General features: G+C 46.7%; 2 protein-coding genes across 3 annotated transcripts in view; one reads left to right on the top strand and one right to left on the bottom strand.

The window, feature by feature from the left end:
• COQ10A (coenzyme Q10A) overlaps positions 1–7,685 on the top strand; it is a 17,395-nt gene extending 9,710 nt beyond the window's left edge. Inside the window, exons 5-6 of the mRNA XM_015423650.1 lie at positions 918–1,063; positions 1,877–7,685. Coding sequence (XP_015279136.1) covers positions 918–1,063; positions 1,877–2,044 — 314 coding nt within the window. The 3' untranslated portion in view covers positions 2,045–7,685. The remainder of the gene's footprint in view (positions 1–917; positions 1,064–1,876) is intronic.
• Positions 7,686–10,609: 2,924 nt separating this feature from the next.
• The window catches only part of CS (citrate synthase), a 50,671-nt gene continuing 42,862 nt past the window's right edge, over positions 10,610–18,418 (bottom strand). For both annotated transcript variants that reach the window (XM_015423695.1, XM_015423696.1), the window contains exons 10-11: positions 16,018–16,227; positions 10,610–12,056 (exon numbers count right to left, since the gene is read on the bottom strand). In XM_015423695.1, the coding sequence (XP_015279181.1) occupies positions 11,886–12,056; positions 16,018–16,227 (381 nt within the window). In that variant the 3' untranslated portion in view covers positions 10,610–11,885. The remainder of the gene's footprint in view (positions 12,057–16,017; positions 16,228–18,418) is intronic.

Genomic DNA, 18,418 nt, shown 5'->3' with positions numbered 1-18,418 from the left:
GTGCAGCAGTCTGTGCTAATAAGGGTGGGGCTTGGCCCTCTTATGATGGGAAAGGGTTATACTTGTGTATGGCCTTGTGGCCTAACTGAAGAGGCGGAACCCAGGATCTGTCAGGTTGCAGGAAATGTATCTATTTATCAAGGGTTATATTTTGCTCCACTCCCCCCCCCCCCGTAGGGACCCAGAGCAGCTTACCACATCATTCTCCTCCATTTTATTCTTGCAACAGCAACCTTATGAGGTAGGTTAGGCTGAGAAAGAGTGACTGGCCCATAATCACCCTCAGATAATAATAATTATCATATGGCATTGTGTGTAGAATAGCCAGGAGATCCGAGGATTGTCTGGCAGCCAAAGTTTTGGCTCTTTTAGCATTATGCGCCACTAGGTGCCAGTTTGGTGTAGCCAGTTTGGTGTAGTGGTTAAGTGCAGGGACTCTAATCTGGGAGAACCGGGTTTGATTCCCCACTCCTCCACTTGCACCTGCTGATGTGACCTTGGGTCAGTCACAAGCTCTGGCACAGCTGTCCTTGAAAAAGAGCAGTTTCTGTCAGAGCTCTCTCAGCCCCACCCACCTCACAGGGTGTCTGTTGTGGGGAGGGGAAGGGAAAGGAGTTTGTAAGCTGCTCTGAGACTCCAAGTGAAGGGCGGGGTATAAATGCAATCTCTTCTCTTCTTCTTCTAGGTGGCGAGCTAGACTTGTTTTTAAGGCATGAGACATTTCAGAGGTGGTTTGCCATTGCTTGCCTCTGTGTCATGACCCTGGTATTCCTTGGAGGTTGCCCTTCCAAATACTAGCCAAGGCTGACCCTGCTTAGCTTCCAAAATCTGATAGGATCGGGCTGGTTGGGCTATCCAGGTTGGGGCTCTCACAGCGCTTCTATGACCGAATGGAGATACATACCTCCGTCTCCCAGATGCTAGTCTGACATTCGAACCACTGCACCAGGCTGGCGGTGAAGGAAGCAAATGCTCTACTCACGTGATAAATGCACATCTGTACAACCGGAAGGCTCTTGGGCATTGTGCCTGTTTCATTCAGTCCCTGGCTGTTGGAGAGCAAGTGACGCTGAGAGCCACGGCTCCTGGCTTGATCTCATGTTCAAATAATGACATTGAGCATGTCTCAGCCATGATTCTCACTGGGTCTCCATGCTACAGTGTGGGGATGCCCTATGGGACACATGAGCTGCTCCTCCTCTCACTTTTGTGTGTGTGTGCCAAGTATAGTTCACAAAGCAGAAATGGACCTTCTTTTTCTTGTACTCCTAAATAATCCCAGCCAATCATAGCAGTGTGGCTGTCTGCTTAGTCTGCAAAATTTTATGCTTGAGGGACCTGTCAAGTAGCTTCTGCTTTTAGACAGAGTCATCTTCAAGTCCCTGGCATGCAGATGGTGCTGCCCTTGGCAGCGAGGGGAGGGGGTACCAATCATTATAGGATGCAGGTAGCATCTTGTAGATGCTTCCCCAGCCCAACAAAGGAAGATAGTGACTGGGGAGAGGAATTTAGGCTAGAACCTCAAGCAGCAATGAAGCTAAGGTTGCCTTCTGCTGTTGAAACATTCTTTGACAGTACTGCAACTGCTTTGCTGGAATAGTTCTCATAGGAACTTGAATATAAACTTAACTTTTGCGATTGACTACGAATGCACCTGTCCCTGTCCTCTGCCAGCCTTGTCAGAGCTATACTTGGGAAGCTGCACATCACCTGTAGACTTTAATCACAGACCACCCAACAAAAGTAGGGGATTCCTTCAGCCTTGCACAGCAAACTCCCCCAGTTCAGAAAAACAAGTGTTATAATGTAGTGTGTTGGAGAGAGCCGCGGCTGAACTGGTGGCGTCTGATCCTCCTTCTCCTTCTTTTCTGCTCAGATTTCTTTTGAGTTCCGCTCCCTGCTGCATTCACAACTGGCCACAGTTTTCTTCGATGAAGTGGTCAAGCAGATGGTGGCAGCCTTTGAGCGGCGGGCAGGAAAGAACTTCGGCCCTGAGACTCGCATTCCCCGAGAGCTCATGTTCCACGAGGTGCACCAGACGTGAAGGCTGCCCGGCTGCTGTGGAGGCAACGCGGACTCTTTGTGCTGGGAGGCACGCTCGAGGGCTTACCCAGCCCATCTCTTTTTACCTATTTATTTGGTTTCTTCCAGTATCCTGTCTAATTTATCCACTGGACCTTTTGTGATGAAGAGACTCGTTCCAGAAAAAGGGGCCGGGCTACTGTGTTGCCTATAGAACAACCTCTCAGCCTTTTGAGTTGCCTGGCTGTGCTCTTATGCTGGGTCACCTTGGTTTTTTTGGGTTAGCGCATTTTACTTTTAAGCTTCCCCCTCTTTTAAATCCCCAATCTGAGGATTTCCTCTCCATCCCCTTGCCATTCACCCCCGTGGCATATGCTCATGTGGCTGCCTTAGGCTGTGGACTGTGCCAATCCCTGTTTCTTGAGAGCAAGGTAGCAGAAGCGGTCACATGCGATCAGGTTCTCTTTTTGTGCCTCTTAAATCATGTGAATAAACAGACTGGGGCTGCCTCTTGGCAATACAAGGTGGGGCTGGCTGTGCCAGTTGCCTGGCAGTCTCATTTAGGAGCTGAATTTGCAACAGCAGCATAATAACCGGGTTGTCCAGCTGTGCTCTGGAACGTTTGAAGCCAAACGGAGAGCACACAAGGCACAGCAGAGGGGAAGCAGGCAGCTATGAAGGAGTGGAGGAAAGGAGATGTTCTGTAATGGCTGCTTGGGGGCGCCAAAAACAAGCAAGCAATGGGCAGCAGCTGGCCTGGGCGGCTCTTCCTCATCCAAGTTTTGCACCTGTGCTTTGTTTGTACTTAGGATGTCTAGGATAGCTTTCAGACACAAAGGAAAGATGCATATGCAAAATGAAGGCTGAAAAGCTTACCAGACTCCAAGGATACTCTTGGAGTCTATTAACTTCAGAAAAGAGGTGTGAGAAGAGAAGCCCAAATGGGTGGGAGGGAGGCCAGGCAAGGAGAAACCGCGCGGTCTGCTGTGACTGCCGCCAGCGCTTTCTTAAGAGTCGAGATTTCCCGTCTCTCCTGGTTTGTTTAGACCCCATATTCCAAGCACCCAAACATACCTGGCTTCTAGCGGCAGGTAGAGGGAGAAGTGTCTGATTTAACCTCTCTAGTGGAGAAAACTGACCAGTTGAAAGCTAGAGGCACTGGAGCTATGGTGTGAGCAAGCCTCCTCCATGTTATCAGCTCCATGGTTGCATGCCGGTGCCCTAAACAGCAGCTAGGGTAAGGCATTAGTAGGTTGGGGGCTGATTGTTTCTGAGTAGAGTCTCTTTCCCCCCCCTCTCCCTGCCTTCCTACAACCATGGCTGCTCTTTCTGTACAAGGAGAGCGGCTGTGGCTTGTGCGCTGTGTGTTGCAGAGGGTTCATCTGGAAGCGAGCGACTAGGGCTCCATTCTCTTCAGGAGCTTCATCTGGAATCCACAGTTTCTGGTGTTTTGTCCCATGAAGCTCCGTCCCACAGCCATCATGGCTGGTGTCAATCTAATTAGCTGTTCCAGAAACTGCCTTCTGTTCCCATGACGCCGGTGTGGGTATCCCAGGAGAGAGAGCTCTCTGTCTCTCTGGTCCATTTTGTTTTCCTTAACTTTGCCACACTCTGCTAATCAGGAAGATAAGTTTACCTAAGTGAGATGCACATTTTGCACAAGCCGTGGACGCACATTATTGCTGGTGTTGAGTTGGGGAGGTCTCCCTTGGCAAGAGGGTGGAGCTGCCATCCCTCAAATGCACCCATATCAAGGGCTGAGCCATGCAGTGTACTGTATGTTTTTGGTTCCCAAGAGTGGTTAGGTGGGAGGGAGTTGTCTGTATGAGAGAATGAGTGCGCACCTATATGCTGTCATAGTTTACCATTGGGACTGAATGAGGTCAGTTTGTGGGGGAAGGGGAGAGAGGAGAAGGAGAGTATTGAGTTGTGCGGTGGGGAGGAGCGGGAGCAGGGTAGCGCTATATAAATCTTAGGCACTGCTTTCCGACCCTCTGCTTCCTCAAATGTTGGTGGTGCAGTGGCACTAACACCTAAGCCAGTGCGCTGAAAAAGTTCTGTCTGGAGGACGGCTCAACAGAGGCTTGACTTACGGATAGAACTGAAACCATCAATCATTCTCTGAGGTGTCTTCCAGCATCAAGATTTTTCTAGCCCTAGTTAAGAGATTTCCAAGTTTCTCCCTTTTTTGTTCATTTGCCCTGTGATTGACATTCAAGTCAAAAAGGCAGGCTGGGAAAGCCTGTGCATAGCGGATGGCTAGTTTGCTGATAAAGTCTTAGAGACACGGGCTAGGTCACATCTGAAGCCATGTTTAGGGTAATTGGAAGCAAGCAACATGTGAACCATTGAGATTACCCTTCTTGGACAGGGCTGTATCTTGATGTGAGGCTGTCTGTTGTGGCAGAGATCTCTGATCAGTCATTTGTGATGTGGCATGGCATTTCCACCAGGACCAGCATCTTTCTCTGATGGCTTCCCTTTATCCCACAGAGAACTGGTTGTTCTCTTGCTGAACATTGCGTATATGTCTGTCAGCTCCCCTTAAATCTGTGCGGTTCCTCTTGATGACTTCCCTGTGGAAAGACTGCTTTCCTGTCTTTTATGTTGAAGTAGCAACTTGGATATCTGGTATCTTCCCTGAGTCCAGCCCCTTCTTATTTCTGATGGTTTTCAAATACCAACCATGGTGTGATGTACAGCTACACCATGATCAGTGTGACTATGGATTTAGACCAATATTTCATATCCTTTGTTGAAAGTTTCCCTGCCAATGATGGTTCAGATTTGAAAGCATTCTCTCTTCCCGTCCTGCTAAAAAAAGGTAGCACTCTTTTCCCAACATGCTGATGAAGATCTGGTTGCAAAGAGCACCCTTTTCTTTGATCTTCATCCCAGTTTATGCCATTGTCCTACATATAAGACAGATGGGCCCAACTATGGTGGAGTATACATGGCAGATGTTACCCTTTCCTTCCAAAAGGAGAGGCATTTTGAAAGCCAGTTTCCTGGACCAGGAGACTCTGCATGGAAGCAAATAGTTTTCCTCTCTGTATATTTGAAGTATTTGTGATAATGAGGAAGCTGCCCTGGGAGGAGCAGTTATTCTTTTTTTTTCTAATTACCCAGGAGGAAATAATTCACTTAGCAGACCAAGCACATTCTGTACTGTACTAATGGAGAACAGCAAGTTTAGAAGGGAACCTTCTTGCTTACCTGTCCTTATCCTAAGGGTGCATTGTGGGGGAGGAATTGCAACTTCCCCCCTATCTAGATGTCTGACTAGCACAGAATGCTGAACAGTGCACTTTCCCCATTTTGTTTCGAAAGTGTGATGCCATATGGACCCCTAGAGGGTCCAGTTACACAGAAGGAAGATCTGAGCTTCAACAGGGAAAGCCCCAGGTTCAGATGCCTGCCTCACACTCGAATGTCAGCAGGTGGCTGGGAGCCAAGTCGCTGCCTCTCACCCACAGCTTCTGTCAAGGATCCTTTTAAACCGCTCTGTATGCTGAAGCGTTACAAAAATAATTCAAGCAAATGCAGCTTCTCCCAGTGCCAGGTAGTAATAAGGTGTAGTCTCTATAAAAGTTCTCCCTTCTTTGTAAACCTCCTGAAGTTGCCAGGGCTCTTTCTTCTTTCTGTCTAGCAATCTTAGTAGAAAATCACTGATTGGCCTATTAAGGTTGCAGTCTCCTATGGAGTAAATCTCATTAAACTCAATGGAACTTTCTTCTCTCTGAACACACTTCAGTTTGCACTTTTTAGACTATCACTTGCCCAGTTGTGTAGTATCTGTGTGTAGAAAGGCATCAGTCACCTCAAGAGACTAGTGATTCAAAGAAAGCCTCGCTCTGACTACATTAGGCTTGCTGTTCTGCAGAAGCACAGCATGGGGGCCAGACCAGTGGGGTATTGAGAACAGAATTCAGCTTCCTACAAATCTCAAGTTTTCATTTTTTAAAGTGAGAAGCAGGTTTCTAGTCCTTGTGGCTATGAAGATATGTGTGAAAATGTGCAGGCAATGCCTACTGAGAACGCAGAAGTCAAGAGGAATAGCCAAGGCTTCCAGTAGTTGGGAGTGTATTCCTCATATTTGCAAAATGTAGAATAAAAAGTGCCAAGAAGGGAAGAAGGGGGGGGGGAGGGAATGACGTACAGTTAATTGGTATCATTCATACAGTCCACTGAATTCAGTGTTGGTGCAGAACTGGGGTTGTCTGGGCATGAGCTTCCCATTTGAGCATGGAATGCAGCCAGCCATGCATACAAGCAGCTATTTCCCTGCCTGAGTACCTGCCTTGGTGGTTTCTCTTTCTGTGTGCATTCCACCGAGCTTGCTGCTTTCTGTGGGGAGGGACAGCCTGTGCAGAGGTGAGGGGGCTGTAGCAGGGGAGGTGGTCAAACCGCCTCCTCGTCACTTCCATCAGCGGAACTGGGCTTGTGAAAGATGTACATGGAACCATTTCACCCCTTCCCTCTCCTTACTGCACCCCCCCCCCCGACTCAAGCAGCTGTTCCCCAGGACTGATCTTCATAGGGGGTCAGAAGGGGCTGCAGGAAAATCAGCCTTCCACGCAGATGTGGCCAGAGAGAGATTAGTAGTAATCGCAGAGATTCTTCTGGCTGGGCTCTTACTGTGCACACTTGTATCCCACAAGGTTGTTGGGTCCTGTTCTCCAGTGCTGTCATGACACCGGTTTTGGCAATTATTACTCTGTCCGTACCTTTGGTGTTCTGAACTTCTGGTGGGATATTTCTTTCATAGCTATGAGTGTTAGAAACCTGCTTTTTTTAAATATAAAAACAAAGTGCTCATTGGATGTGCAGTGACTTAAGTACTGACTAAATGCAAGTGGTCAGCTCACCATTACGCACTTGCCAAGAAAGGACCAAGACCGGCTTGTATGTGCTAAAACAGTGTTCTTGTTTTTTGGAAGGATGGGTGGTATAAATTCTGCTGAGACTATTTTTTTTCCTGTGTGACTAGTTGGAATTATTGTAAAGATGATCCTTGAATCATGAATTGCGTTAATATAGATGTCAGCCGAGTCCCTTTTAGACTGACAGAAATAGATCATGGCATCAGGTCACCTAAAGTTATTAAATTGTGACTGACATCCCATTGGTTTCAAGGGAGTTTAATGTTAGGTGTGTGTATGTGGAGTGGGGCTCTTCTGGTTAAATAAAATAAGTCAAAGCAGCATTCTTCATTAAGTGCTTGTTGAAACTCAGTCCTCATTATGTTGAATTCTCTGAGTCTCTGCTGAGCTCGAGTTTCTCTGGTAAGGGCTTTGCATCGATGAGACTCATGCTGGACCTGGCTTATAATTGGGCCATTCACCCTCCTGTTGATGTCTTACATTACAGGCTGAGGGGTGTCCTAATGTCCTTTGGCTCTTGTAAGCCGGGTGTCCTTTCTCACCCCATTGAAACTTAAGCCACCCCATGCTGAGCCCCCAATCCTACTGTTCTCACGATCAAAGCAGTTGTGGCATAGATGCTGGAGTGCCTTCTGCTTTCACTTACCTGACTCCTGCTGTCTCGCCTGGTGCATGCTACCTCAGCTTGTTAGGAAATGGGATTATTGCTGGAGGAAAAAAGATGCAAAGCCTGTCTCCTCAAAAAGTTGAAAGACTGAACCAATCCCAAGAGCATTTTTATAGACCAATAAAAAAACCTCTTTGCAAAAGAGCGTATGTGCATTGTGGTTTTTCCCCAAGACCATCGGCAGTATGGCTGAAACATACCTATGGGTTGCAATAAAGTTGGTGCTACAGGGTGCCTGGGGTGTGGTGGAACAGGAAAGGCTGCAGGTTCTACAGATGGCATGAGGTTCTCCAGTACCTGTTTCAGCTAGAGCTAGAATTGCAGGCTGTATGAGTCTTTAGAGTATATTCCTAGAAGCACACATTCTATATTCAGCATCCAATAAATTGGATAAATGTATGGCTGGCCCAACTCCTGTTTGGGGTGCTGTTAGGTTGGGTGGCACAGGGCTACAGCTGCAGTGGCCCTGCCCATCTACCGTCAGTTAAAAGGGGATTAACTAAATTGTGGAAAAGAATTGCAAAGGCCTCTGGCCAGCCAGCTTGCTTGGACCCCATGGGTTTCAACAGGTGTATATTTCAGAAGGCCAGCAATAACCCCTCACTGGAACAAAACTATTGGCTACAGATCACAGGAGATACTTATTTAGAAAGAGTATGCTAGGGTCTCATGGGACCACACCACTTTTTGTGATTGCTCACTTGACTGAAGCTCTTGTATATGGACAGTATAGTCATGAAAAACCTGGGCTGGTTTTCCAGAATTTGGCAGGAAGAAAATGTGCACGGTTTTGAGATACAAGGATCCTTGTATGAATGTTGATTAGTCTTATGCCCTGCAGCTGCTTCTGTTTTGTTGGGGAATAATATACTGTCGCTTTTGACAGGCTGTTCTCTCAAAGTGCAGCAGCCTCTGTTACTTGGCGCAAACCCAAGCGATCCAGCCTATTTACAGAAGACTTCTGGGAACTGAATTCCAGAAGGGGTTACAGCAGTCTCCCTTCCTTCTCCAGGCAGTGGCTTCCTTCCAGCATGTGCCCAGTACTCTTTAAGGGCAAGGAAAGGTTTACCCAAGTTCAGCTGAGGTTGGGGTTCTTATGTTCCAACTCCTTATGTACACTGCCCTGTGCCCTTAGGGATATGCTCACAGTCTACTTTCTCCCAACAGCCATTTTGCATTAGCATTGCTGAACTCCATATGAAAGCATTAAAGCCAAGCTGGACATGGTGGTGTCCACAGGCTGGAAACTATGGATCCTGCTGCCATTTTGAAGCCTAATGAGGGAATTAAAAAATGGTGTGGGGGCTTGATCTTGATCAGGCCTGCAGCTCAGTGGGATGAGGAACTCAGATTCCCCCCCCAGCCTATTCAAGAGCCAAAACAGCTATTGGGGGAGGGTGCAGCACTTGAAAAGCCATGGGGGTGGGTTAGGCCCCCCCTGCAGCATTTTAAAATCACCTCATTAGGCTTCAAAATGGTGGTGATGTCTACTGGTCTGAGCCACGGATATCATTTAGTTTGGCCCTTAGAAGGAATAACATTATGCTTGAGTATGGACCAGTAGACTTCTGAACATCTGTGCCTTCTCTCACACTAGATCTGTTCAAAGTACAGTGGAAACACTATATAGTATACACTTGAATTTATTCAATACATGTACAGCTGAACACATGATATAAACCCCACATTTACCCAGGTACCGGTCCACAATTTGTAAACACTGCACATTGGCTCTTTCTTACATACATATGTACATGAACTCACTGGAACCTGTGAACAGGACTGCAGCCAGTACTGCATGTATTACTGTCTATTGCAGCTGGATTCTTCTAGAGCAAGTGGTAACAGGTGGCCTGGGTTAAATGAGCCTCTTCCCCCCCCCCCTTCCAGTTGCAACTTCCCTCCGAGTGTCTATTCAGACAGCTTTAAATTTCCCTTGCCAGAAGTAAATTTGCAAGTAGAAGGTTATATCCAGGCCTGTCCTTATTAACTTTAAAAAGCAACAACCGTTCTGCCACCACCACTCCTCCCATTTCCTTAAAGACAATGAATAAAGTTTGTGCCCAGATAAGACAGAAAAACCTCCAGCTGCTGCCTTGTGTCTCAGTAAATACACAGAGACTGAAATCATATTGTTTTATCTGGGCCCAGTGTAACAGAGGAAGCCCAGCAACAGAAGTATAAATCAAAAGAGTGCAACTAGCCAATTTCCTGATTTCCAATGGAACTGGTTTAGCCACCCAACCAGGAGCTGGACTTCTCATTAAAGTCTTAAAAACAGCACAGGACCCCCCTCCCACTAGCCAATTAATGTAGGAACTTAGCACCCCCAAAAAGCAAGACATAACTGATACCAAGACTGTATATGGTTATGTTGTGTAGGTGGCCAGTGTGCATGTACACTGATGTGGCAACTAAGGAATTCATAAATGAAAAGTCTCCACTACAGCAAAAGCAAGATTCCTGCTAATCTAGCTTGCCTGCCTACAACCATGAAAACCAGATTTGGGGAAACACCACCTTCTGCTCCTCCACCACTAGATGAAGTTCATGTCACCAGGCACAGAATGCTTGGAACAACACAAGAAGCTAAACAGATGTGTGTGGGGGAGTTAGTCCATGTGCAGATGAGAGACAAGCTGGGAACCCCATGAAATTCAAGCCAGCATACATCATGGAAGAAACATGTAATAGTGCAACAGATGTATTAAGCTGTAGTGGGTAAACTAGTAACATCGCCTACAAAGTGGCAGAAAAAGTGAAAACCCTTGGGATTATTATTCTGCATTTGTGACAAGTGATTGCCCATCCTTCATTCCAGCTGCAGTGGAAAAATCAGGAGATTAAATTATCTTAATAAAAGCACTGTGGACCAGCTCCATCACATATCCTAGGGTTAGAATCCTCTGCAAACACACAATGCCCATAAGGAAACAGACACAGTAACAAAGTCTTTGGGGAAATGAGAACTCTAATACAAAAAAAAAAGAGCCCAACGTAGCCTGAGAACAAGGACCAGACACTTGAATAATGGAACTTGTTAATAAAAACATTTATTTTGCAGTTTGTACAGAACCACCTGAAGTTTGCAACAGAATGCAGATGCCTGCACAGCCATGTATACTGTGCCTCCAACTTAAAGAGTGGGGTTTCTTTCCATTTTGTGGTTTCAAGGGGACAAGGGATTTCACACAAACACACAGAGAAAAAACAAAACAAAAATAGGTAGGAGTGTATGAAGTCCTTTCTAGTGAGGAAAGGAGGCCAGGAGACGGGTTCCATTCTCTGCCATCACTGCTCTAAAGCTGTGGCTAGCCCACTGAAGTTCATGTGACATCATGGTTGCCATTCTGGGAAACAAAAGTGTTACCAAATACTTTCTCTTTAAGATTGAGACAACCCCACCCTTTCAATACCACAGCACCAACACTGAAATCAAAACAAAGAGGAGGGAAAAGCACTTCCTTCAAGCACCCTGTGCCGCCTTCTCCCCCTTTAGGCCAAAGAGGGAGGGACGGGGAGATCTGAGTGCCCAGCAGAAGCTCACTAGAATTCTGCCTTTGGCAGCACAGAACAGTCTCCCAAGGACAGGGAATGATGGGAGTCTTGCATGGGGGCCAATAACAATGAAGGCCATCACGTGCTGAGTACCACTGCCCCTCTTCGATAAGGGGGGGGGAGTGAGTTTGACTCCACTGCTCAGCACAGATGATTGGGGAGCTGCAGCCTGCCTTGCTCTACCCTTAAGAGCACAAATCCTGCTGTTTTACAGCGGGGGGGGGGAGAGAATATACACAAAGGGAGTAGGAGACTGAGCACGTGGAGGGCAAGAACCTCCCTTCCCCTCCTCACAGTGCTCCAAGCTGGCTTAGAAAAAGAGGATATTGTTCAGAATGCAGAATCTCTCCTCTGCACAGAGGGAAAAGGTGGCAGAGCTGATACAAAAGCAGTATGTGATACAACATGATTGTTAAACGGAGCACTATCCTCTGCTCCTGGCCAGCAACTCTGGGCAATGTCGTAATGCAGCAACTCACGCTGTAGCCAAGGGCATCAACTCCGGTTGGGAAGAGCTGCCTTGGGCCCTGCACCTGAGAGTTTAAACTAACTTTAGGTGGTATTAAAAGGTAATAGGGTGTGTTGGGGGGGGATACGTTTCTAGTTTCAGCTGAATTTTTCTGATAAATAACCTGAAAATGTGATGGTCAGTGCCTCAAAAGGAAAGATCTTGTCAAGGCCCTTTTGAACAAAACCAAGAAGTTGCATCGTCTCTACCATTCCCTCAATAGCTACCCTCTGCTACATCCCCGGCTTTAACCAGACTTGGCACCCACAAGCACCATCAGCCCATCCGTGCTCATAGATTTGGGTCTCTCTAAGGGGAAGCCAAGCGCCCGGCTCCAGATCAGCTGAGACAGAACACCGAGAGCTCGAGAGACACCAAACAGCACTGTGTAGTAGTTCATCTCCTTCATGCCATAGTACTGCGGAGAGAGAGAGAAGAGTCCATAGTTAGAGGGCTGCCAAGGGAGGATGAGGCCATTCCACATGCAGGCAATGAGAATATACCTCCCGTGTGTCCCCCATGAAGGCTGCACCCTTCTCCTGCCTCCCTGTCCCCTCATTCGGCTGCTGCCGTATCTAATGGCAGCTCAACACCACTGGAAGCCCAACCTGCCAAATACCTCCAGGCTCGTCAAAGCTACCCTTACCCTTTCTGAGAAGCGCAAGGGTGATGCAGATGTGTTGCATCTTAGATCTGCTGGCAAGTGGCCCGGCCAGCATACAAATCAATGAAATAAATTCCAGAACATTCCCACTAGACAGGGCTTCTTTAGCTTCCTTGAAGTCCCATGGACAGGCACATGCAAACACCCAGTTCTCCAAAAGATCTGTTCAGCTTTGTAACAGAGATACGAACATTTTCGTATCCGTTTTAAAGATAGGTTATCACAGACTATCCCCATTTCAAAGCAGATACACAAAAACCCTTTGAAGTCCAGGTTATTCATCTAACTTTGAGCGGTGACTAGAAACAAATTCAATCCTCCATCAACAGAAGCCTTGGTGGGGGAATGAGAGATCTTGAAGCTGCTTCAAATTAGAAGCTTTTCCACACAGCATCACTGCATTGGTCGTGGCCCCTTATTGCTTCAGTTTATCTCCTGGGCTTCTGCATGTTCTCTGGAGCCATTGGTTTCGCCTCATATTTTCCCCTTTCCCCCCTGGTTCTTTTAAGACCATTTTTACCCTGATGTTTTTCTAGCAATCAAACCTGAGCTGTCCTTGTCTGCATGCAAAATGTTTCCTGCACTTTTGTTGATTCCTCCAACTTCCCACTGATGGGACTGTGACTGCGGGACAACCCTGCCCTGGGCTCTCTTCCCCCCACCTCAGTGATGGATTCTTTTTTTAATCCCTTGTGCTGTCAAAATTTTCAAGGGTAAAAGAATTCACCCGATAGCAATATATTTCTATATTGCTGTAAGGCAGCATAGCAGTTGGTACCTTTTTCTTTCTCTATCCCCCCCAAATAATTTTTTTAAGATGTGCCTGCACCTTCCTATCCAGGTCTCCCCCTCTTTACTATTGCTTATCTTTTGTGGGAATTTTATTTATTGTTTGGGGCAGAATTTGTTATAACTTTCAGTTCTGGTGGGGACTTTTGCAGAGTGGACTACTGGCCCACATCATTGTTCTCAGCCTGCTAGAGACATTTGCATGACTAAATATTAAGTAATGGCTGTTTGAAAGCAACAAATTCCTCTCAGTTTGGCCTGCCGCTTGTGGACAGGAAGACTTTTTAAAACCAGTTTGCAGCTCCAAACCTCCAAACATCAGGGTGAACCTTTGAATGAAGAACATTTTTCCATATGGATAATATGATTCTCTCACATGCACATGGCAAGCCCCTCTGCTAGTGCCTGTGTCCCAAATAAAAAAGGGGGGGTGGCGGCACTGATATGCCACCGATGACAACAGAACCCTTGCTCAAGGCTCTGGATTTTTTAAGGCACGTCTAAGAAAATAAAGCTATGTAGCAACTGGAAAAATGGAGACGGAGGGAAGACATGCAGAACCTCCCCGCTCAACATGATTCCGATACTACCTGGTTGACTAAGAAAAGCTGAAATAAGCCACGTGTGTGGAAAATCCCTTAGTTTGGTTTAGTGTGTGATTCTCTCGTATTAATGGCAGTTATTGATTTAGACTGATTTTTAGACATTGTACTGATGCTACGTTTGTGAGCCAACTCTATTTGACCCACAAGATATAAATACCAACAAAAGTTAAATAAAGCTATCTAAAGACATGGCCTTAGATCCAGACTAGATGTTTCCTTGGGTGCAAGAAACTGCCTTAAAATCTGTTCCTGGGGGGAAAGGGACACCAAGAAACAGGATTTGGGGGGCATTTTAGACTGCTGTGGCCTTCCAGGTGGCGTTTAAAGAGACTGCAATCCCTTTAAACACCTTCAGAGTTCTCCAAGTGTGGCTTGGAGAAGGCATTTAAAGGGACTGTGATCCCTTTAAATGCCTTTTACCCCCCTCCATTTGAATCAATGGAGGATGGGGGGGGCATAGAATTGGACCCTCTGGTCCAATCTTTTTTAAACTTGGTGGTTTTTTGAGGAGTGGCACCAGCAGCTATGCTGCAAATTTGGTGCTTCTGCCTAAAAAACTGGGGGGCCCACGCCCCAGATACCCCCGGATCAATTCTCCATTATATCCTATAAGGACCACTGACTACAATGGTCCCCATAGGATATAACAAAGCCGAAAAAATCAAGTTTCCCAAATATTTCCCAAATCTGACTACCATACTAGTATTGGGATTTGGGAATATCAGGAAATACCAATACTTTTCAGGTTCAATACACCCGAACCCAAAAAATACCAGGTTGTGGTTTTGTTTTGTCTTTTGCACCCCACCCCCTGTTATTTCTAGACTGGACTATTGCAATGCGCTCTATTTGGTCTACTTTCGAAGAGTGTTCAGAAGCTGCAGCTAGTGCAGAATTCTGCGGGCTAGACTGCTGGTTGGGGCTGGCTATCGGGAGACTACGTCTCCAATACTACAGCAATTACACTGGCTAGCAATCAGCTCCTGAGCCAAATTCAAGGTGGTTTTATCCCTTAAAGAAGAAGAAGAGGAGGAGACTGGATTTATACCCCATCCTTCACTACCCAAAGGTGTCTCAGAGCGGCTTACAAGCTCCTTTCCCTCCCCCTCCCCACAACAGACACCTTGTGAGGTAGGTGTGGCTGAGAGAGCTCTTGATAGAAACTGCTCTTTTTCAAGAACAGCTCTTATCAGAACTACAGCTTGCCCAAGGTCATTCAGCCAGGTGCAAGTGGAGGAGTGGGGAATCAAACCCGGTTCTCCCAGATTAGAGTCCGCGCACTTAACCACTACACCAGACTGGCTCTCCTACATGGCTTGGGATTGGGGTATCTGAAGAACTGTTTTCTCCCGTATGTTCCTGCCCAGGAATTAAGACTGCAGGGAGATATCCTCCTGGCAGTCCCACCAATTAAAGATGTTTGTTTGGTGGCACATGAGGGCCTTTTCTATGGCAGCCCCACAATTATAGACCCACCTCCCCAAGGAGGTGCTCCTGGGCCCCCCTCACTGTCGATCTTCAGGAGGCAGCTGACAATGGTTTTATTTAGGAATGCCTTTTGAATGACCTAGCTTTTATTATTGGCGGTCCTAATTGGAGTCTTTACACTGTGACTTTTATACGTTTTGTAACACTTTTTATAATGTTTTATTAATATTGTAAGCTACCTTGAGTTCTGCAAGGAAGAAAGGTAGCTAATAAATATTTTAAAAAACAATTTTGCATGAAAGTTGGACTCAAAAGGTACCAGCTCTTTGATCCTTCGCTTCACCCTGTTTATAATATTAACATCCTCTACAAGGAATTCACAGCCATTTCGGATTTCAGCCCTATCCAGCCATAGAAGTAGAGAATCGGCAGCTGTAGGGCCCAGCAGCCACCACTAGAGGGAGGCACACCATCACTCTTCTGCCTGTGGTCAGTAAATCAGTGCTTCCAGAATTGTGTTCTGTAGATGCCTATCAAAGTTCCTGAACCAGGTTATTAGGCGTGTCAGACAAACTGCAGGCAGGATGCCCAGAACAACTGCCAATCTTTCCTACAACAAAAAGCTACAGAGGTGTGCTGGGCCGCATTCCAGAGCACACATTCAGTTTGTGCAGGACAACAGCAAGGCCAGACAGCCCTTTCATCTGTGTCCCACAAACTAAGCGCATGTCCTAGGATGCATTCCAGAACACCCAGTAATACACAGTTTCCATGGCAAATCAGTCAATATGGAAAAAAGGTTCCCTAAGGACATAAGTTGGCTTTGTATTGCTGTAAACCCTTTGTGTTCCTCCCACCCCACGGAAGTCAGGAGGCTGGGCCCGACAACTCACCTGTAAAAGGACTCCACTGTGTGCATCCACATTAGGCCAAGGATTTTTGGCCTTGCCCTGCTCCAGCAGCACATTAGGGACAATCTTGTACAGCTGGGCCACCAGCTTGAAGAGGGGATCTTTGGGAAGGTGCTTAAGAGCAAATTCCCTCTGGCAAGTATAGCGAGGGTCAGTCTTCCTTAGCACTGCATGACCATAGCCGGGAACCACCTGAAAAGCAGAGCGGTTTGTCAGAAATGTATTAAAAAGTATTCATAATTCGACATTTTCTCATGGTTCAAGGCAGCTTGCGAATCCTGATTAAGATATCACAATTTAAAAGCAACAAAATAAAACCCCAGATAGCTGCCTCCCCCCCCCCCAAAACAATGCCTGCAGTTTATGAAAAACCCTGACGGATAAAATGACCTTGCATTGCCTCCTGAACATTTCTGAAAACGGTGGTCCCCTCACCTCCTCAGACAGCCCATTCCACAAAGTGGAAGCTGCCATGGAACCGACACAGCCTCTGGTTGATGCCAGGTGGGCTACTTTAAGTGGGGGTCCACCAATATGGTGATAGCTGTTGGCACATGGAGACGTATAGGAAGAAACTGCCTTTTAGATATATGGGTCCTAAACCACAAAGGGCTTTAAGAGGTTATAACCAGCACCCTGAATTGGACTGGGACACAAACTGGCAACCAAACTAGTTGCTTATGTTGGGTGAGATATGTTCTCATCAGCTAACCCCTGACAATAATTGGGCTGCCACATTCTGAATCAGTGGAAGTCTTCAAGGGCAGTCCAATGTAGAGCACATTACAGTAATCCATGGGCAAGGTTAAAAAAGCATGGATCAGCATAGTTAGACCAGCTGAGTCTACGAAAGGAGAGAGCTGGCAAACCAACTCTACTGAGCAGATCCAGAAGTGAGGTAGGAGGAATATATTCTGTCTCCCTGCTTGTTATGGACACCCCCATTCAAGAAGTTAGTTTGTCCTCCCTATTGGTGTACAATACCATCGTCCTCCAGCTCTTTAGATCTTGAGCTGGATAGTAGGCTGCAGAGCAGTATAAGAGGATGAAATAGCAGTTGTAACCAAGAAATCTGAGATTTTATCTTAAAGGGTACTTTTCATTATTAATAAAGAATAGGGATTAATGGCAAATGGAGAGAAAAGAAAAGCAAGTCGTATTTGGCAGTTCGAAAGCAAGAAATTGCAAGTCGATAAATAGGTACCACTTCAGTGGGAAGGTAACAGCGTTCCGTGCGCGTTGGTGTTTAGTCATGCTGGCCACATGACCATGGAAACGTCTTCGGACAGCGCTGGCTCTTCGGCTTTGAAACGGAGATGAGCACCGCAACCCTAGAGTCGGATTCTACTGGCTTTTGAGCAAGGGAACCTTTACTTTTACTAATATTGCCCAACCCAGGTCAACAAAGTTCAATACAAAAATCTTCTGTGTTTCGGCAAGGAGAAGTCACACACATACAAACACTAGACTCTCCTTTGCTCAGAAGACTGGGAGGAAGGGAGTGAAGAAGAGAGAGGTCAAAGCAGAAAACTGACCTCATTCACTGGACATTCAGAAGGGGGTTGCCTGCTCCCCCTAAAACTCAGCTGGCTGCAGGAAACACACACGAGCAGGCAGCCCATGGACACGCAGCCGATGCATTACTAACTGCAGAGACACATCCTGGCCAGATGAGAATGTGGTTTATATTCCCCAGACCCTTCGGAACAGGTGCCGGTGTGTGCAAGCCTGCTCCTGCCTCTAACCGTCCCAGGGCCAGTTAAAGGGGCAGAACGGGCCACTTAAGTGGGACACTAATTCTGGGCAGGGACCAGGAAGATAAGTGCCTTCATGAAGGGGTACTCTTAACACCTCCTCTGGGAACTGGCCATGGACGAATGGGGGAGGGGGAGCACAAGAGAGAACCAGAGTCCATTGCTAAATGTTGTCCAATAACCCCAGGCGTTTGGACATCAGAAGGGTCAGTACTTAGCTATACAAGCTCTTATTAAGCCCAGCTGATGGAAGTGAGGATGTTTACCAGAATCCAACTCCAAATCTACTGAGAAACCCTCCCCAAACATGGTTAACAGAACGTTTTGTACTACCCTCCTGATACTTAGAGAAGCAGAGCATAACGGCAGGAAAATCTGAGGAGGGAGAGATCCAACTGTGACAGCAATGATCATGACCCAGGAAGCCAAGCAGAGCACATACACTATGTGAAATTTAGGGCTGTCTGACTTTTCCCTGGTGCTCATCAAAAAATGCTGGAATTTGTTCCCCTTGTTACCACTAGGTTCACACATTACATTTATGTAAAGGGAGCGGTGGCACAGGGGATTTTTCCCTGCTTAACAATAACATCTGAACTGCCATGCTTTGGCAGTTCTAGCCCCGTGCT

Source organism: Gekko japonicus, unplaced genomic scaffold, assembly GCF_001447785.1.
Source record: "Gekko japonicus isolate JY-2015 unplaced genomic scaffold, Gekko_japonicus_V1.1 scaffold33, whole genome shotgun sequence".
Classification (NCBI taxonomy): domain Eukaryota; kingdom Metazoa; phylum Chordata; class Lepidosauria; order Squamata; family Gekkonidae; genus Gekko; species Gekko japonicus.
Note: the sequence above shows the minus strand (reverse complement) of the source record. Positions and strands in the feature narration are given on the sequence as shown.